The sequence below is a fragment of the Cheilinus undulatus genome, linkage group 17, assembly GCF_018320785.1.
Source record: "Cheilinus undulatus linkage group 17, ASM1832078v1, whole genome shotgun sequence".
In the NCBI taxonomy this organism is placed as follows: domain Eukaryota; kingdom Metazoa; phylum Chordata; class Actinopteri; order Labriformes; family Labridae; genus Cheilinus; species Cheilinus undulatus.
Window position 1 is genome coordinate 19,632,201 of NC_054881.1, and position 19,960 is coordinate 19,652,160.

Below are 19,960 nucleotides of genomic sequence, written 5' to 3' on the forward strand. Positions count from 1 at the left end.
ATATGATGTAAGGGTAAGAGAGTTTTGATATCAGACATACAGATGGAGGGCATGCTGTGACTCTAGTGTAGTATTTTTTCTTAAAAGCACACAACTGCTGGCAGATCATAAACCACCTTGTAAGAAACAGTTCTTAAAGAGCTATCTACTGTGTGCTAATTTTACAGCAGGGGACTCTTCAGCCCTCATTAACTCACAGGAGACACCTGTAGTAATCCGTGAATGTTTGAGAATAAAACCCACGAGTTTGGAGCCATATCTTCTATTTAAGACTCACAGGGCTCCAGTCTGTGACTCATTCTTTTATTTATAGATGTCTTCTTTGAGAACTGATATAAGCCTCTACAGGCACGATGAATGGGTATTTTGGGACAGGTTTCCTGGATGTTTTAAGAAAGATTGATTTCATTGATTTTTCATGAAGCCTGCTTGATTTCAGTTCCAAGTGGTATGCTAGTTTTTTTACAGGGTAACCTAGGATAAAGGTAGAGGTAAGCTGATTTAATAATATTTCCCAAATGAAAAATATCTGTGGGATTTTCGTCTTTTAAAACTTCAGCAGATCTGTTCGGGGAGTTTCAAAATGGATCTGGAATTGCTTAGACCCCTTTTCATTTCAGCTTTCCCTCCTTTTCAGGGTCCTGAAACACTCTGTTGACGCCACCTACGAGGACCAGGGCCCCAACCCCGGCTTCCGCATGGAGACCTCTATCTTCTACGTGGTCTACTTTGTGGTATTCCCGTTCTTCTTCGTCAACATCTTTGTGGCTTTAATCATCATCACCTTCCAGGAGCAGGGAGACAAGGCCATGTCCGAGTGCAGCCTGGAGAAGAACGAGGTGTGAAATTGTTGGAAAGTGATCTACCTCATCTGTTTTTTCCTTTTGGAAAACAATGATACGCTCTCCCCCATGTTACAAGAACCCATACGGGTTATTCCTGCACTGACACTTGTTTCTGCAAATGTCTGTTTCATCACAAATGTTTTATTCATTAGAGAAGCAGAGCACAAGCTGATCCACTTCTAAACATCACTGCAAGGCAAATTAGATCTAACATGACAGCACAAAGTTCGTAAAAAGAAAGCAAAGAGGTTATTTTTCCCCTCTCTTCATCTCCACTTCATACAGACTTTATTAAAATCATGCAGTTTTTCTCTTGTAAAGCGTTGGCTAGATATCAGAGAGCTGCAATTTGTAGTCTCATCTTTGAATATCAAGAGAGGCTCAGAAAATACTCTCGCGGCGGGCCAGCTGTCTTTCATTTTTTCTAATTTGTTTTTCCAGCACTTTTCTCCTCCATGATGAAAGGTGTGAAGTTATAACAGAGAGGATTCATGCACTGTCTGGTTTTGTTTTGTCTTTTCATCACACAGAGGGCTTGCATCGACTTCGCCATCAACGCTAAGCCGCTGACGAGATACATGCCAGAGAACAAGCAGTCCTTCCAGTACAAGATGTGGAAATTTGTTGTGTCACCTCCGTTCGAGTACGCCATTATGACTCTAATCGCCCTCAACACAGTCGTGCTGATGATGAAGGTCAGTGATTCCTCCTGCTAATGAGGCAAAGTGCCATATCCTCTCACTTACCTCTCAGCAAGAAAAAACTGTTTTTGCTCAGTGATACAGTTCCCACCACAAACTCCTTAAAGATTAAAGGCGATTTAAGAAGCTGCTCCAATAAATCTGTACTGTAAATAATTTAAGGATAAGACAGAAATACAATTACAGAGACATCTCTGGTCTGGCTTTGAAACATGATCAACAATTAAACCTGAATCACCACCTCCAGCACCCCCCTGTGACTCCACACTGCTATCAGAGAGAAGTTTCTTTATTTATCTGCTCCAAAGAGGAAACCACCGAGGATTTAAACTGCCTGTTTGTCTAACAATGCCGACTGGTGCCAGAGAAGAGCTCCGTCTGCCTGCTTGTGGTTTCATTTACATAATTCAATACTTCTAATGTGCTTACCCTTGTCAGATTGTGACTTTAAATAACAAAAGATATTAGGAGGACCAGTTTGAAAGGCATTTGAGGGCATTTTCACACCTACAGTTCTTTTCTCTGGTCTGAATTACAGACCAATTTGTGGCATTGTTGCATATTACATACTGTAGAGTTGAGGCTGTGTTATCTCTTATCACATCAAAATAATTTTCATATAGACAACAGGATGATAAGTGAAAGACAAGACAAGCAACTATTTGTTTCTAAGGCTCCGTCAGCCATGTTCACTGGCTGAGGTAGCTGTTTTCATCTTAAAAAAGCACAGTGCTTCCAGCAGTTAGGTCAGATCGAGGTCAGCCCATGCCCTCTCTGCAAACAAACTGTTCAGAGTCCATATAAAAGCAAACTGAGACCCTCCTTTTCAAGCAGTTTGGTGGTTGTTTGGCTTTTGATTTACACTAAGACACGCAGAACCAACTAAGCAAAGCTTGATTTAGATTTTAAATATATGACTAATATTGGAAAAATAGACACAAACATTACATTTATATTAAGAACATAACATAATTTAAGCCATGTCATATGTTAAAAAACTATTTTTGAAATAATAAAAAAAAAATCCAAAAACCCCTCTTTAATGTCAAATTGAAAACAGATTTCTGCAAAGTTATGTCAATTAACGCGTTGAGTGCCAGCCCTTTTATAAAATGGAAAGTGGCTTGTGCCAGTGTTTTTGGCCATTTTGAGTCATCTTTCAAGACCCACAGAATATTTTGTACTATGATTTCTGAAAACACCAAATAGCTCAGATGAAAGAAGAAACTCTCTTTTTCATCATGGTAAAAAACGTTTGTTTGTAGCTCGTTCCGTTCTTGATTTATCTTAAGTTGAATAGAGGCTAGTTTCACCAAAAAGACCACTTTTTTTCTAAAAAGCTGAGAAAAATGCATTTTTGTGAAAGAGAGTCTGTCAAGCAGAACAGTGATTTGAATGTTATGATTTTTCCTTCAATGACATAAAAGACATCTGAAAATTGTATTACAAATGTTATTTTATTGTAAAATAAATAACAATGCTTCCAGTCACTGTCATGCCATTCACACTCTGGAACTGGACGGCCTCCACGGGACCCCCCGATACGACCACGTCCTCTCCTGCTTGTCGCTGTATGCATCCAGCTGGCGAGAGGCTGCCTTATTTCTCCGACGCACGGGAGGGAACCTTGCGGCATTCTTTAGCCTCTTTGCTGGCCGCGGCAGATCAATAAAAGCACCAATTCCTGGATTCGCTGTTGTTAAGTTCAATGTCGGTTTCAGTGAGTAAGCGATTTCTCAGGCAATAGTTTAAAGTTTCTTCCAGTGTCTAAGTTAGAAGTTTTAGCTTAGATTACCTCCATAACGATCGCTCTGCTCTTTGACCCCAGGGTCTCCACCTCTGATGTTTGATCTACCGTCACTTCCGACTGTAGTGTTCCGACTACGTATCCCAGAAGCCCCAAAATTACTCACAGGGAGCACGAGAGCATCCCTTTGTGCCAGCTGCCAAAAAAACACTTTGACGTACTGTATATATACGTCAATGGCACTCAAGCGTTGTTTTTTAAATGACGTATATATACGTCAATGGCACTCAATGAGTTAAGCAAAAAATATGTAAGGTAAAATAAGTGATTGCATAAATATTCACCCCCTAATTCAATAGAGGTCCAGCCAACTGGTGCTAGTATTCTCACAATTAGTGAAATTGGGATCACCTGAGTAGTGAGTGTGTCTCAAGTGTTTGTTTTACAAAGATACCTTTTACAAAGGTCCAGTCTCTAGACAATCAGTACTCCTGGCTACCATTACACCATGAAGACAAAAGAACACTCAAAACAGCACAGAGAAAAGGTTATTGAAAAGTACTAGTCAGAGGATGGATACAAAAAATTTCTAAGGCACTGAACATCCCCTGAACACACCTATGACTACTCTGAAGGAGTTACAAGCTTCAGCAGCTGAGACTGGAGAGACTCTGCATACAACAGCTGTTGCCCAGGATCTTCACCAGTCAAAGCTTTATGGGAGAGTGGCAAAGAGAAAGCCACTGTTGAAGAACACTCAGATTAAATCTCAATGAGAGTTTGCCAGAAAGGCATGTGGGAGTCTCCATGGTCAAGTGGAAGTAAGTTATTTGGTCTGATGAGACCAGAATGTTGCTTTTTGGTCATCAGACAAGACGCAATGTTTGGTGGACACTAAACACTGCACATCACCACAAACACATCATCCCCACTGTGAAGCACACTGGTGGCAGCATCATGCTGCTGGGAGGCTTCTCAGCGGCCGGTCCTGGAAAGCTTGTAAAGGTAGAGGGTAAAATGCTGCAAAATATAGGAAAATCCTGGAGGACAATCTTATTCAGTCTGCAAGAGAACTTGGGGGAGCTTAGGAGAGCTATGACCCAAAGCATACAGCGAAAGCTGCACAGAAATAGTTTAAAGACAACAACACTTTGACATTTAAGTTTTTTTGCTTCTGCCAAAAAGCCAAAATTATTCTGACCATGATTGATTTATTAGATCAATAAAAGGGTTAAACATAAAAGGGAGTGAATACTTTATATAGGAACTGTAGGTCTTTAAAGGCAGCATAGTTAGACACGCCACATTAGAATGTGAAACATTTGGATTGTTTGAGCACTGGCTTGTTTTTCTTCTCACATGCATAAATAGCCTGAATAGGAATACAGTGAGGAGCATAGGCGGTTCTCTAACTACACCATTTCCCTCACAGATGATAACTTGGCTCTCTGCTTGGTATATCTACCAGCCATTTAAGAATTTGTATTTGCTTTATCCAAATAAGCACCAGCTGACAGTATCTTTTTTTTTTTCTCTGTGCTTCCTGTACACGTAGTAATACTAAGCAGGAAAGAAAATGGAATAAAATCATAAATGGAGATTTTAATCTTAGGCCATATTAACCAGCTCTAGATCCAAAGAGTTGTAGGCTTTTTATGCAGAGGATTGCACAGGGCGGAGGGAAGGACACATTATTTTAGGTGAACTTAACTAAAGTTTAATTTAAAATACTTTTATAACGATAGGTTATTCGCCAGCTAATGAATTAGCCATGGGTGATGGCTTGCCTTGCTTTGAAACTCTTCATTATCAACCTTTGGTCCAACGGTCACTTTTGACTCCAGAAAACAGCAGAGCACCATCCAATATGCTGTTCTAAAGGCTAAGTCCATTATTCATACGGTCTGTTTTAGACATAATGTCAGAGGAAGGTAATAAAACTAAAATAGAACATTGATTACTCAGACTGACATGGTTAGACCTTGATTTAAATCAAAAAAATTAATGTGCAAGTGAAGATTAAAGTAGTTTCTTGTAAAACCTGCTGTGGTGGTAGAAAAATTTTGTTTTATCTACATCAAACCTAAAGGTTCTTAGGCAGGAGTTGCTGTTTCAGCCTTGTCACTAGGGTTTTGCTTTCATTAGTGGCCATGTTAACTGGGGATTACAACAAGCTGCACGTTGTCGTGAATGTCATTTATAACAGCTGCTCAAAACAGAAATAGTGCTCATGAACAGCCCTGAGTTAAGCTTTTGGTATATTATCATAATATACTGATCAGGTTGTTTTTAATGAAAAAAACAAACCAATGCAGCCATGGATGCACTTTGCTAAAAGCCAATAGTTATGGTCATTTAAACTGATACACTGATCTTAATTCCATAATTTTTACGGGTACAAACACTGACTTCTGTAACAATCCCTATCTTTTCTAGCTAGTTTGTGGGCATGTTTGTGCCACAAGACGAGCTGGATTGCAGCTTTGAGGGGATACATTTTAGTATCACATACCCATATCTCTTCTTTTGTGGGCTTTTAAAACTCCTAATTCAGTTCAGGTTTTTATCCCTTTTGATGTTATAGGAACGTCTAATAGGTATGGTGGTTCTGTATGCAGGAATAATAAAGACCAAGCGTTACATGCATGCATGCAGGGATAGGTATTTTCTTTCACAGTTGCCTGCCATTTTCACAGCAGGAATGCAAGGGGAGCAGATTTTAATGTATGTATGCAACTGGGATTTACAAATACCTGTAAACCTTTTCCACTTCAATCAATCAAATCTAATTTATCTGTGGGGTTGTTTGGCTGCACAAAAAGCACACTTAGTATTCGTTAAGCTAAAACTAGGTCTTCCTGTGATGGAAGGGGCTAAATGGGCAGTCAGGAGGGTAAATGATGCAGCTTTTTACACATTTGATGAGTAAAATGTGAATCAAATCAAGACAGAATACAGTGATTTTCAAATCCTTTCCAACCTTTATTCAACTGAATACAGGACAAATACAAGATATTTATTGTTTGAACGGATAAACTTTATTTTTTGCGTGGAAATATACTCTGATTTCGATGCCTGCAACATGTTCCAAAAAAGTTGGGATGGAAGCATGTTAACCACTATGTTACATCGCCTTTCCTTCTAACTGTTGAGGTTTTTAAGTGGAATTCTTTACCAAGGGTTTCAGGCACTGTGGTTTCAGCTTCATGTGGTTGCACCTTACATTTCAATGGGAGACAAGTCAGGACTGCACATAGGCCAGTCTGTTACCTGTAGTTTTTTTACTGTGAAGCCATGCTGTTGTAAGTCTTGCAGAATGTAGTATAGTATCTTGTTTTGTCTTGCTGCTATAAGCAGGGAGGTCCCTTAAAAATGTATGGTTCTGGGTGTGCAGATGGTTGAGTGGTTCAGAGCGCTACCCATGTATGTGGGCACCTGGGGTTCGAATCCAGCCTGTGGCCCATCACTGCATGTCTCTCCCCACTCTCTTCCCTGTTTTCGAGTCTATCCACTTTCCTTCCTCTATCCAATAAAGGCATGAAAAGGCCCAAAAATTAATTTAAAAAAAAAACTTTCTCCAAAACCTGTATGTAGCTTTCAGTATTAATGGTGCCTTTGCAGATGTGCAAGGCACCCATGCCATGGGCTCTAATACACTCCCACACCATCACAGATGCTGGCTATTGAAGGCTGCGTTGATGTCAGTCTGGATGGTCTTTTTTCTCTTCAGCCTTGAGGACTAGACACCCATCTCCTTCAAAAATAATCTAAAATGTGGACCTATTAGACCACAGCAGACTTTCCCACATTTGGTCATTCCATCTCAGAGAAGTTGATATATGGCTTTGACTTTGCACGGTAGAATCTTAATTTACATTTGTAGATGCAGTGACATTCTGTGTTAATGACAGTGGTTTCCCAAAGTTTTCCAGAGCTCATGCTGTAGAATTCATCACAGAATGCTGCTGGTTTTTAATGTAGCGCTACCTGAGGGATCAAAGGTCATGGGCATTAAGTGTTTGGTTTTTGCCTTGCAACATCTGTGCAGAGATTTCTCCAGATTTTCTGAATCTTTTGACAATATTATGGACTATAGAGGGCAAAATCTATATGTTTTTCCCAACTGTAAATAAAGTAACATTGTTCATATCATGTCAGACTATTTGCCCCTAGGGTGTTTCACAAAATGAAGGGGCCCCATGCCATCAGAAGTACTCCTTATAAACCCAATCTTGTTACAATTGCAGTTACCAATTAACCCTTCAAGCTGTGGAATTTTTCAGGTGTTTTCTGAAGATCCCCTAACAGTTCAAGTGTTTAATTGCTCCTGTCCCAACTTTTTGGAACAGTTTTCACAATTCACACAATTCACACAATTCAGAATGTTTTTATACTTATGACAAAAAAATCAGTTTGAATATTAATAATCTTATCTTTGAGCTGGATAAATTAAATATAGGTTAAGAAGGATGTGTATATGGCTTACATCTGTTTTTAATCACATTTTACACAATGTCCTAGCTTTTTTGGAATTGGGGCCTTTATATTTTTAACCTTTCATATTCTATATTTGTCTTGCTTTCTGTCCTCAGTTCTACGGAGCTCCATACCTGTACGAGTCCATGCTGAAATACTTGAACATCCTCTTCACAGCCCTCTTCACACTGGAGTGCATCCTCAAGATTATTGCCTTCGGTCCACTGGTGAGCTGTGAAGACCATATGCTGCTCTGTACTTGATAAACACCAGACAGTAATTCACTATTGTAGTCTTTCTGTTTACGCAAATGAGAGAAAGTCTCTCTTTTGATATGCAGATAAGGCGGGAGAATCAGACTGACTGCGGCTTCCTCGTCACACTGCTCTCAGTGTTGTTCAGTTAATTAAATGATGTCCTTGCAAATGTTAAGTCACATGTCAAATGGAGTAGCTGGAGAAAAGAAGGATGTTTAGAAGAAAGTGATTTCATTTGTGTAGAGGTTAATAAAATTTGTCCCAGAGGATGCATGACATGTCACACAGCAGTAAAGAAAAAGGTTTAAACTCTAAAATTGGAGCTCCGAGACGGGGAACAAGTAACGAGAAGAAGGGCAGAATTGAGGAGTGCTCAGGAGGAATAAATCTCCCCCAACATGGTGCCGTCTGGCCTGCAGCGAGGCATTTCATCTCTGGCTCCGTTCCATTTACCAGGCCCATTTATTAAATGGCTTTTCTCACACACCACTTGCCTCCACCTGTTTAGCCGTTAAGTCCAGACGGATGGGCTTGCATCTGCCGGTATAAACACTCGGCTGCTGCATCTCTTCAGTGTGTGGCTGTAGGGCCTCAGGAGCTGGATGATTGACCGGTCTGAGGAGAGATACAGACTGCAGACAGCAGCACAGCTTTAAGTTATGCAGGATAGTCTGTCAGCATTTGTGCATTGTATATGCACATAAGGATTTATGTGCCCAAGGGGCTGTTTTGTTGTACTTCTTTCTTTCAGTCTGGAGATTTGTTTTTTAACCATGAAAGTGTATCTAGACTTCCCTGCATTTCAAACATTTAGCCAAATGTGCAATTTAAATTTGCAGGAATGTTTGCATGATTGTTTTTTATGCACAAGTTCTCTTAACTTTTTGTGTTTTACAAAATGACTAAATTTGTATTTCATTTTATGGTTAGATGACTGAAATTTGCATGGAAACTCTTAAATCTTTTTAATATAAGAGCTATGGGTTTGGACTAAATTTGCAACATTTATGTATAGTTTAATAAGTGAATATTCAGTTAAGGGTTCAAAATTCTGTAACATGATATTTTTACTACTTTTTCAATACCCTACTTTTAGAAATATACAAGTTATATTATTTTCATGATAAGTTCTGGTAAAAAGCCTTTATAAAACGTAAGCTCTTCTGCCATACTTTCTAAAAAGAGTGCCAACATTTTGCTATCAAAAAACCGTCAATTTATTTTTGCAGTTTGTTCAATGCGCAGAGGTTTGCTTGCAATTTTTGGTATTTTAAAACAAGAAATTACTCAGTATTTGGGTGTCCTCTGTTTTTGCTGGCATGGTGTTGACAAGTATTAGGGGTGAACAAAGTCAGACAAAGCTGGCATTGCAATATTTTTCTTTCTGTGATATGTATTGCATTTTTCTAAATCAAAGAGGAGATTAACCACATAAATTGTCTTTCTTCTTTAACTTGAATCTATTAATGCCATGCTGTCACTGTCCTCATCATTATGTGTTTAATGCCATAAGGTCAGTTTACATGGAAAGTGATATTTTTCTTTAAATGACTACATAATGGCTCAGCATCTCCATGGGCTGGTGCTCCAGCATGCACAATAATGGGCACATTAAAGCTGTGCCTTTTGACTTACTTACAAAGTTTTAGTGCACCCCACTATTGTGGAGCTTTAAAACAGCATCATACCATTTGGCTGCACAGAGATAAAACCAGATTCTAACATATTTATGCAGCACTGGCAACACCAACTGACGAATAATGGCGGTAAAACCACAATTTCTATCAGCAACATCTGACACATCTTTTTTGCTTACTTGATTAAGATGAGCACAGAGATGTGCTTTATCCAGATACGTTTCCTTGTGGGCGTATTTCAAAAAAGTCCAGTTGTTTTCTGCTCTGTCACTTAGTTTTATGAAAATTCATTTACAGACTTGCATTGCTGTTTTTTTGTTGTAAAAAAACAGTACAAATGTCTTTTCTCCCTTGGAAAAGAGATCTTTGATTTCAGTAGGACTAACCTAGCTAAATAGATAAATAAAATTGAATAATAATACATTAATAAATAAATACATTTGTTTAGTTCCATCATAGTAAACATTTGGTTTCCCTAACATATATTGATGCAGCAATTGTTTTTGTCCGCCCACTCATGCCTGCAGAGATGTCAAAACTGCCCACTCCCACAATATTTGCGTTGGGTTCCCCGGGACACACAGGATCCCGCCCCCAATGCAGCCCTCTACTACAAGTGATGTGACTAACATTGAACATAACTGCAATATGTCTATTACACATATGCAAATCTACATCTCGGTTGTGAAACGATAGATCTTCAGCCCTAACAGGTCATTTGATTCTGACTTTTAAAATCCTGGTATCTTGACTTTTAATTTCAAAATGATAATCTGCAAGTTTTTATATAATCATATTTATGCTCAGGTATTTTCTGGAGAAAATATTTCAATTACTGTTATCTGAGTACATTCAACATTTTTTGGCCTGATATTTTATTGTTTTAGAGGAAAGAATTTCACATTTTTAAATAAATGTGTGAAAGATATGCAACAGACAGTTCCTGCCCTTACTTGAATTAGTCATGTGCTCCAACAAATACTCAGAATCCAGTCTTATAAAGGAATCCAGGTATATTAGTTTTTAAACTAATTGCCTGTGCGCCTCCCCTCTCAATGCCGTCTTTTTTCTTTCAGAACTACCTGAAAGCAGCCTGGAATGTGTTCGACTTTGTGACTGTGCTTGGGAGCATCACAGACATCCTGGTCACAGAGATTAAGGTAAGTCTCTTTTGGGCGTCTTTTGCATGGAAATCAGGCTTTAGTGCATGACCACAACTACTATAACTGCTGCAGACTTAAACTCTGCATGTTGTAATGATAGAATGACATCAACTTATGAGATCTGTTAGAAATTAAGCTATTCTATATCATGCAGATGATTTTAATACCTAATCATTGTTTATTTCGGAGTCAATTTTTGTCAGTTGATCAACTACTCAGCCTACAGTATATAAAGTCAGAAAATGCTCATTGTTTTTTTCAACACTGAGGTTTTTTGGCAGTTTTACACCTTAAACATCAGTTTTTGCATGAATTCAAAAACTAATAAAATGTGTAAATTATTGCAAACACACAGGCCTTTTACTCTTAAATGTAGACATCATGCCATGTCACCCACTCAAAAGCTCTGATCTCAAACCCAAAGCAGAGGAAAGTGAGATCATAACTACTGAAACCCAAACAAAGACATCCACAAGACATCAGGTGGAGTCAGACTTCTGTTATCGTTTGGAGCTTTTACTATTCTTTGTGGCAGAAAAACAGATCAAAGATTGTGGTGATGGCTGAGGCTCATTACCACTGCTTTCTGTGTGGCAGAGTCCAGTCTCTATGTGTGACTTTGTTTTCATGTGATCATTAGTTTTCTTTTCCCCTCTCTCTTCTCTCTCTGGCTTTCCTTCCCCGTTGTGTTTCTCTTTTGCTGTTTCCATCTTCTGCTGTGTCTCTGCTGGTGCCTGTGCCCTCACTCTGCCCCTTCTGTCACATGTGACACCTCTAGACGGTAAGTGGCTTTTCTTGTCGGCTGCTGATTTTTGTCAATCCTCTGTCAGTGTGTGTTTTTTTTCTCTCAGTCTACCCACTGAATCCTCAATATGATATGATATAATAGCTGTTAAACTGTGACACTATCATCGTCAGCAGTTTTAGTTGCATAAGAGCTGGTTTTAAAATGTTCTCTGCAAAGCATTGTTATCTCAGTGTCATTTATTGCTGCAGTATGAAACTGCAAAGCCAGTGAAGATACTTCAGTCTGCATCAAAATTTCACATTAAGACAAGTTTGGGACAAAATTTTATAAAAATGATCATATTCTTATGGAACAAAATTTTCTTCATGACACGTATCCCTTCATTTTTTGGAATGTTTAAAGACAAGAAATAAGAACAAAGGTTATACCAAAACAGCTTAAACTTTTCTATCTTTGCTTTGATAGTTAAAATATCATAGCATAAATTGAGGGGCTTGTGCATGGAATGCTGGTATGAATGGGCTATTTAGGGCTAAACCCTCCCTTTGCTATCCAGTAAAGATGAGAAATTTACTCCTCATATAACTACAACACATTGTTTGAAAATTTGCTGTAAACGTAGAGTTCAGAACAACACTTGCTGCAAAAACACATGAAAGCCAATTTAGAGTTTGCAGAAAAGCCCCTGAAAGATTCTCAGACTAGGAGAAACAAGATTCTCTGGTTACCACCCCAACAGTGCAGCATGGTGGTGGCAGCATCATGCTGTAGGGGTGTTTCTCAGCAGCAAGAAGTGGGAGACCTGTCTGGGTTAAGGGGAAGCTGAATGGAGCAAGAGACATTCCCAATGAAAACCTGTCCCACATGGCTCAGGACCTCAGAGTGGGCCAAAGTTTCACCTTCCAGCATGATGACGACCCTCAGCAGACAGCTAAGACAACAGAAGAAAGGCTTAGGGAAAACTTTGTTAATTTCCTAATGTGCAGTGTAGATGGACAGAGGTTTAGGAACAAGATTATTAATACATTTCACTGTAACTTTTTATCCAGACTATTTTATAAAATCAACGATAGGAAGGAGAAACTGGCTGTAACTGAGTGACTAGTTGTTTGACTGACTTTCGGCTCTTGTGGAAAGCCCTGATTAGGCACCTGTCATTCCTAAATGATTGACAGATGATTGACAGATGTCGAGATGCTAAGAAACTAACTTAAGAAACTACCTATTTTTGTTGACATCCTCAAGTTAAGTTGATTATCTCCTAACCCAAAAATACCACAATCTTGGGTTTAATTCTCTCAGTCCAGTAATGGAAATTTCATTTTCAGTAGGCGTCAAGCTTACAAACTAAGATGTACATTCTGGGCAGTCTGTGAGGAATTGTGTCCCCCTGAATAATGACAAATAGCTACAACTAGACTTGACTGTTTGGAGGTAGAGAGGTGAGACAGGTATTTGAATACTTGTTCTAATGTTAGTCACAGTTGTGGCCAAAGAGGTACTGTATGTTCATAACGTTTTCACAGACTAGAACAGGCTGCAGCTGAAGCATTTAGTCTGATGATGTCTTTTTTAAATTAACGGTTTAAAAAGTTTGGCTTTGAATGTCTTCATGATTTATCATATTGCCTCATAGATTCTCTGTTTTCTGTCCTAGGACAAGATGATCAACCTGAGTTTCCTGAGGCTGTTCAGAGCTGCTCGGCTCATCAAGCTGCTGCGACAGGGCTACACCATCCGCATCCTGCTGTGGACCTTCGTTCAGTCCTTCAAGGTAAGTTTGGATGGTTAAGTAAAATATGCCTGCAGACATGCTTGTAAAACATGATACTGAATTTGATTATGTTGCCCTTTTAAAAATAAATCAGCAACCATGACAGCGAGAAAAAGTATCTCACAGAAGGGGAAGAAAATGCAAATTAAAGGGAATGTTCTTTTCTTTCAGGAGAGAATTCAGTAGGTGAATGTAACAATTATATTGGTGTCAGGGAAAAAAGAAAAGTCAATGAGTGGAAAAGAAGGTCCAAAGCAGACCGAGGTACACCACAGACTTCCTCTGTTAAAGTTGAGCCCAGCAGCTCTAAGTAGGCAGCAGTTCGGTTTTTCACACAATGCTGCCTCGCTCTCTAAATCCCCCAGGACAAGTTGAGTTAAATGCGAAGCGCCGCGCTGCAGCCGAGGGAATTTATAGCTGGTTTAATGTCAGTGGTGAGAGCTTTTAAGTCCAATGAAAATGGACAGTATCTGATAGTGTTAAAAGGTGGCTATTTAATTACAACAACCGTTCGCCTCCTCCTCGCAGGGATATAAATAACTGGTTAAAAGAATCGACCCTGCAGGTCAGGGTGGCGTCTAGAGTTTTTAAATAAGACAGTAAAGTCCAACGAGGTAGCTGCTCCTCCGTGGAGAATCAGATATTGTGTAAATGTGAGTGTTGGTGTATTACAGAGAGGAGTGCATGTGCAGAGAGCTGGTGTAACTTTATCTGTTTGTGTTTGTTTTCAGGCTCTGCCGTATGTCTGCCTGCTCATTGCAATGCTGTTCTTCATTTACGCCATCATTGGGATGCAGGTGAGTTGTCAAAGTGTGGACTTTGAACGCTGACATTTTCATCTGTCTGACCTTTTATCACAGTCCCTTGTGGTCTAAATTAAACATCTAGGCTGTGATCAAGCACCAGAGGAGGTTATTTGACCCTGTATAAACCAGCTCTAAACAGCCTTTCTTGTAACAGTTGGTTTTAGATATACCAATGTAGGCCATGTTTAGGTCTCTAAGTGAAGATTTTACAAAAGTCTGCTGCCTCTTTATCACGGCAGTGTTACAACAACACAGTACGGCTTTAAATTTGTGGTTTTGCACTCATCAAACACCAGCTACTCTCCTGTTGCCTCAGGTGTTTGGAAACATCGAGCTGAATGAAGACACGGCTATATATCACCACAACAACTTCCAGACCTTTTTCCAGGCCTTGACCCTTCTCTTCAGGTAATCCTACTTCATAATTCTGAAAATTCACTTAATCGTTGTAACGCTTCAGCTTTAATTCTAGTAATGCAATCAGTATTTACACTCTCAGTGTTGTGTTTAATTTCACTGTGGATTTTGTGTTTCAGGAGTGCGACAGGAGAGGCGTGGCATGAGATCATGCTAGCGTGTCTGAGTAACCGGAAATGTGACACACTCTCAGGAATTGGGGGGAATGAGTGTGGAAGTGACTTTGCCTACTTCTACTTTGTCTCCTTCATCTTCCTCTGCTCCTTCCTGGTCAGTGTTCTCCCATTTAGGCTCGTAATCATTCCACTGAGAAACATTATACCAAACTCTGAGAAACAACTGCTAAACAAAACTGTGTTAACTTAATCAGACTGAAGCCAAGTTCAGACCAAAGATTTACAATGAGACAAGACAAAACTTTCTTTATTAGCAGTTATTAATTAGCACTTACACTGTTATTTTTGTTTGGCGGTGTGGCTGTTCGTTCCTGCTGTTTCTATGGTGATAAGTAAAGCCCCAGAGCAGAAGAGGCATCAGCGACAACTGAATGACACTGATTAAGTCAGAAGCAGAATGAAGGAGGAGCTGGGGTGGAGGAGGGTTGCAAGAGCAGCTTGCAGAGGGAGTGACAACAGCAGTTTAAATAAGGCAGTATAAAAGTGATTATCCAATAGCTTGCTTAGAGCAAATCAGCTGTCCGTCAGCTGATGAGGGCTCTTGAGTCCATGACCTGCCTGAACTACCGATATACACTCAATTAGTTAATCTGTCTAGAAGAAGGACAGAAAAGTACATTCACTGTTTTTATTCTGTATCTCTAATGTGAGGGTGATTCATCACTAATTCCCCTTTCGTGACCAGTGTAGTCTGGCTACAAATTTTATTGTGTGTAAACACAATAGTCTTTTGTGGGTTCAGTCTTCTTAAAACACAGTATTTTTTCCTGAGAACATTTTTGATACTGTGACCTTCAATTTCTCATTTGTCAGCTGGGTACATGAACCACAGATTAGAAATTTCCATGTGATAAGTCTGTTTTAAGAAATAATCTACTTCAAGCTAATATTTCTTTGGCATTTGTAGACCTTAAAACAAGATTATCTCTACCTATTTCACCTTGATCTTTTTTGCAACGTCAGTAAAAACAGAGCTGTTTTGACAAAGTAGGTCACAGGAAACACCATAAGCTGGCCTAATACTGCTGCGATGGCTCAGTTCACACTGCTGCAACTGTCCTCGGGTATGTTCTGAAATGATCTCATTTTGTCACAAATCTATGGTCTTTAGAGTTTGACTAATACAGATCTATTATACCTTTAACCGTTCCTTTTTTGGTCAGACTTTTAGTGTTTTTAGTTCTCATATTTCTGGGTATGAGGAGACCCTATAGTCAGTTTAACTTGATCCAAATAAGCGCCAGATCGCTGACTGACAGATGACAGCGATCATGATATGATTCTTGAATGAATTTTAGTACAAATTAGCTCTCACCTATACTTTGATGATGAAGAATTTCTTGCCCTTTACTTCCCAAATGGCAGCGTTATTGATGTAAACACAAATTTGTCTGCACTTTTCTAGACTTTCATTCTGGTTGTGGCTGTAGGGCAACCACTTCTGTAGACACATCGCATGTACCATTATTTAAACGTCACCAAAGCTAGGTTCTGGCTCTGACATATCTGATTTTAGTGATTTGAATAGTGTCCTGGGTACTGTATAAAGCTTCAAAGTGATGAAAACTTGCAGTTTGAATTCATCTCCCACTTTTTCTGTTGTTGGATAATGTAAACATGCATTTTTTGAAGAAATATAGAATAAAGGTCCCCGATGTTGCAACACAACGTAGTTTTCAATGGCAGCTGCCACTGTTCTAAGCTTCCTTTTCGCCCTACAGACTTCTGCACAGTCACATGAATAGATACATATGAATGGGAGTAGTTTATACCAATGGATACTCTTGCATCCTCTGGCATAAGTGTGTTAATATGGAGTGAATGGGTCATTACCTTTATAGAGGAATCATTTTGTTCCTTTTGCACCCTTTCTGCCTCTGTGAAATTCATATTTAGGTATAAATATTACAGGGACGTTGAATTTGCAGTGCTACTTTGAAAGGTAATCCAATTTCAAAAGCCTATATTATTTCTATAGAACAAAATTGTGTTTTAATGCTGTTACAGGTAGGCAATTGACCTTCAAGTATGGAATGAAACCAAAAAATGCAGACCTACAGAGACTTTTCTTTAAATATATGTGCAAACAAAACATCTTCCAAGTAATTTAAAGTGTTTAGTTGTATTTCATTCAGAAGAAAATGTGTTTTTACTCTGTAAAAACTTTTATTTCCCTAAGTTGTTATTTTAAACTTCTGTTTTTATTCATTAGATGTTGAACCTTTTTGTTGCTGTCATCATGGACAACTTTGAGTACCTGACCAGAGATGCCTCCATCCTTGGGCCTCATCACCTTGATGAATTCATCCGCGTGTGGGCAGAGTATGACCCTGCAGCCTGGTGAGTGTTCCTGCTGTCCTATGAGCTCTCAGGCTACAGCAGCATAGACTCAGAGTGTTATCTAGTTTTTCTTTTAATGAACAGGGGGCTGGTTTTTACGAAAGGCCAGGAAACAGGAAACTCTAAGAATGGCTTCTGAGTTCCAGCTGGATGACTCAGTGGCGGGAAATCCTGTCTTAGCAGTGAATTCGGGTGAATGACATTAAACCTGATCCTGACGTTGGCTTATGCTTTAGTCAAACCCCCCTGTCGGCCGGGCTGATGCATGTAAATCCAGCGTTTCACTTGGCGTCCATTCAGCCCTCTTCGCCCCTAAGCTGGCGGGCTCTAAAGCTCCTGAGTCTGTGAAGAGAAACCAAACTGTGGACACAAGTTTATTTCAGCGCCGCCTGCCCCTTAAACCCAAACAGTTTAACTTAACTAAAGCACAATACGAATTCTGAGAGAGCCTAATCTGTCTCAGATTATGCAAGCTTCATTAAGTTAGAAAGAAGGCGTCACAGGAGGCTTGTCAGTGAGTCAGGACTCCCGGAGAGGTGTGCGATGAGAAATGTGAAATTTCCAGCTCCTTACAGACATTACGGGGGAGGAATTATTAGATACTCCTGTGAATATAAATGAGCTGTTCTCAGGGGAGTACCTGCAGAAAAATGGAGCACATCTTCAACTGCTTTACTCATTTTTATTTCAGCTTGAGGTGATGAGGGTTTTTTTTTTATTAACAGTAGCTCGGTTTGATTGCCTGTCGCTCTTTTTATTCCAGTAGCTGGGATTTTGAGAGAAAAGTTAGCACAAAAATACAAGTAATAAATGTTATTCATGCAGCATTCTTATTAAAGTATTGAAAGAAATTTAAGTCAACCTACTTAAAGCTCCTGTGAGGATTTTTTTGCTTTGTGTCATTTAACCATTATTTCTCATTAAAGATGCAACTATGTTGAAATTTTATATCATGATTATAGTGTCCTTAAGTATCACTGTTATCAGTGTTATCAAAGTATAGTTATAATTTGCTGAAAATGTTCAAAAAGTTCTGATTCATCATTTTAAATTTTAAGTAAAGTTAATTTCAAGTAAAGACAAAATCCTTATCAAATAAAAACCCTCTCAAATGTGCATTAACAAAGGTAATTTGTAAATAAAGTTGTCAACAAATATTGATGTTTTTTTGGTACCACATGCTTTAGAAGACAGTATCAGTAATATATATGTGTGATTGTCCAGAAAAACATGCCTACTCACAGAACTGGGCCCTCTCCATTAGTGATTTATTAATGTTTCCACATTTGACCAGTTTGCCTCTTCTAACCAATGTTTGCCACTTTTCACCACTTTTGCCAATTTTAACCCTTCTCTGCCTTTCTTAAACCATTTTCGCTGCTTGTATCCCATGTTTAAACACATTTTTTTCCATTTTGTAACCACTTTTTACCACATTTTTCCTGCAATCTTTTGCTAATTTTAAATAGTTTTTGCCAATTTTCACTTTATTGCCTCTTGCAATTATTCAATTTTTTTTTAAATCTTGAAGTCATTTCAGTTCCTTCTATTTTTTTTTCTCTAGCATCCTGATGTTTTTGCAGCTCTGCTATGAGTTCTGACATTACTTTCCAAATAGTTTAGTCAATGTTCCTGTCCACATAGTTAATGTTATCAAAAAGAGGTCATTTTGTTTTTAAGAAATGGGGGTTTACATTTTGAAAAATGCTATATTGTACTATAGCATTAAAGAATTAAAGTATTTTTTGTTGCTTTGATAATAAGATATTATTCAGGTTAGAAAATAAAATAATGAAATATGGTTATCATATCTTAACTTTACAATGGGCCATCACTTTGCTGACCTCTATAGGCCCCCCTGTTTGGCTGTGCTCCAGAAAGCCCTCCTCTTTAACCCCTCTTTATTGTTTACATTGTGTGTAAAGCTGTATTTTTTTTTTTAAATAATTGTGATACTTTTTGGTTCTTCAAAGGTAAAAAAGGATATTGTAGAATTTAAAGCATGTGGTAACAAAAAAGTATAAAAACATTTTTGACCACACTGAACATTCAACAAGTAGAGTTTTTGGACAAAAGAAAAAAAAAATCTATCTACATTTCCTTCAGCAGCCAAACCACTATAGGCATGCCCTGTTCTGCAGATATTTGCCTCGTTTGACACCTACCCTGTGGCAGCAGTGTTAAACACATTTGATAACCTTTACAGAAATTGCCGATCATGATGCTGATGGCCTTGTCTTCTTTTGTAATTCATAAAGAGGAGTGGATATTAATTTTTGTCCGTTCCATAACCATCCCAAAACTCCCCACAGAAGCTTTAAAATCATAAATCATGGATTAAACATTTATTTTTTCCTAAATAAATTGCATTTTCATGGTGTGAAGGCAGCTAACAAGTTTTTTTTTATTTTGAATTTGCGTGCAAGTACGTACTAAAAGGATTTTTGTTGTAATCAAAATGCTGCCTGTTTTAGAAAAGTAAAACGGAAATGAAACCTCAAGTATGTTGAACTGTTTGAGATGTTGCTTCTTTAATCTTTCAGAACAGCTTATTCCTGCTAAGTCACGTCATATATTCTTATATGAAATACAGTATATTGAAATTGTAGGTGTGTTGAAATGACCTGTAACCTAACCTGTTGAACGTGTCTTATCTTTTGCAGCGGGAGGATTTGCTATCAGGATATGTACAAATTGTTACGTTTTATCTCGCCCCCCCTGGGCCTGGGGAAGAAGTGCCCTAACAGGGTGGCTTATAAGGTTTGCACCCCCACACAGCCCTTTTTGTTCCCAAAGGGGGCTGTGATGGTTCCAGACTGCAAATGTCTGTTTTCATTCCCTGCGGTGGCAGAGAATGAGCACATGCATACAAA

General features: G+C 38.8%; 1 protein-coding gene across 3 annotated transcripts in view; it reads left to right on the top strand.

Annotated features, from left to right (window-relative positions):
• The window catches only part of cacna1bb (calcium channel, voltage-dependent, N type, alpha 1B subunit, b), a 245,563-nt gene that overhangs the window by 190,138 nt on the left and 35,465 nt on the right, over nucleotides 1–19,960 (top strand). For 2 of the 3 annotated variants that reach the window (XM_041810708.1, XM_041810710.1), the window contains exons 31-40: nucleotides 638–839; nucleotides 1,376–1,540; nucleotides 7,886–7,996; nucleotides 10,740–10,823; nucleotides 11,605–11,607; nucleotides 13,232–13,348; nucleotides 14,080–14,145; nucleotides 14,471–14,562; nucleotides 14,691–14,841; nucleotides 16,960–17,087. In XM_041810708.1, coding sequence (XP_041666642.1) covers nucleotides 638–839; nucleotides 1,376–1,540; nucleotides 7,886–7,996; nucleotides 10,740–10,823; nucleotides 11,605–11,607; nucleotides 13,232–13,348; nucleotides 14,080–14,145; nucleotides 14,471–14,562; nucleotides 14,691–14,841; nucleotides 16,960–17,087 — 1,119 coding nt within the window. The remainder of the gene's footprint in view (nucleotides 1–637; nucleotides 840–1,375; nucleotides 1,541–7,885; nucleotides 7,997–10,739; nucleotides 10,824–11,604; nucleotides 11,608–13,231; nucleotides 13,349–14,079; nucleotides 14,146–14,470; nucleotides 14,563–14,690; nucleotides 14,842–16,959; nucleotides 17,088–19,960) is intronic. The other variant, XM_041810709.1, reaches the window with a different exon arrangement.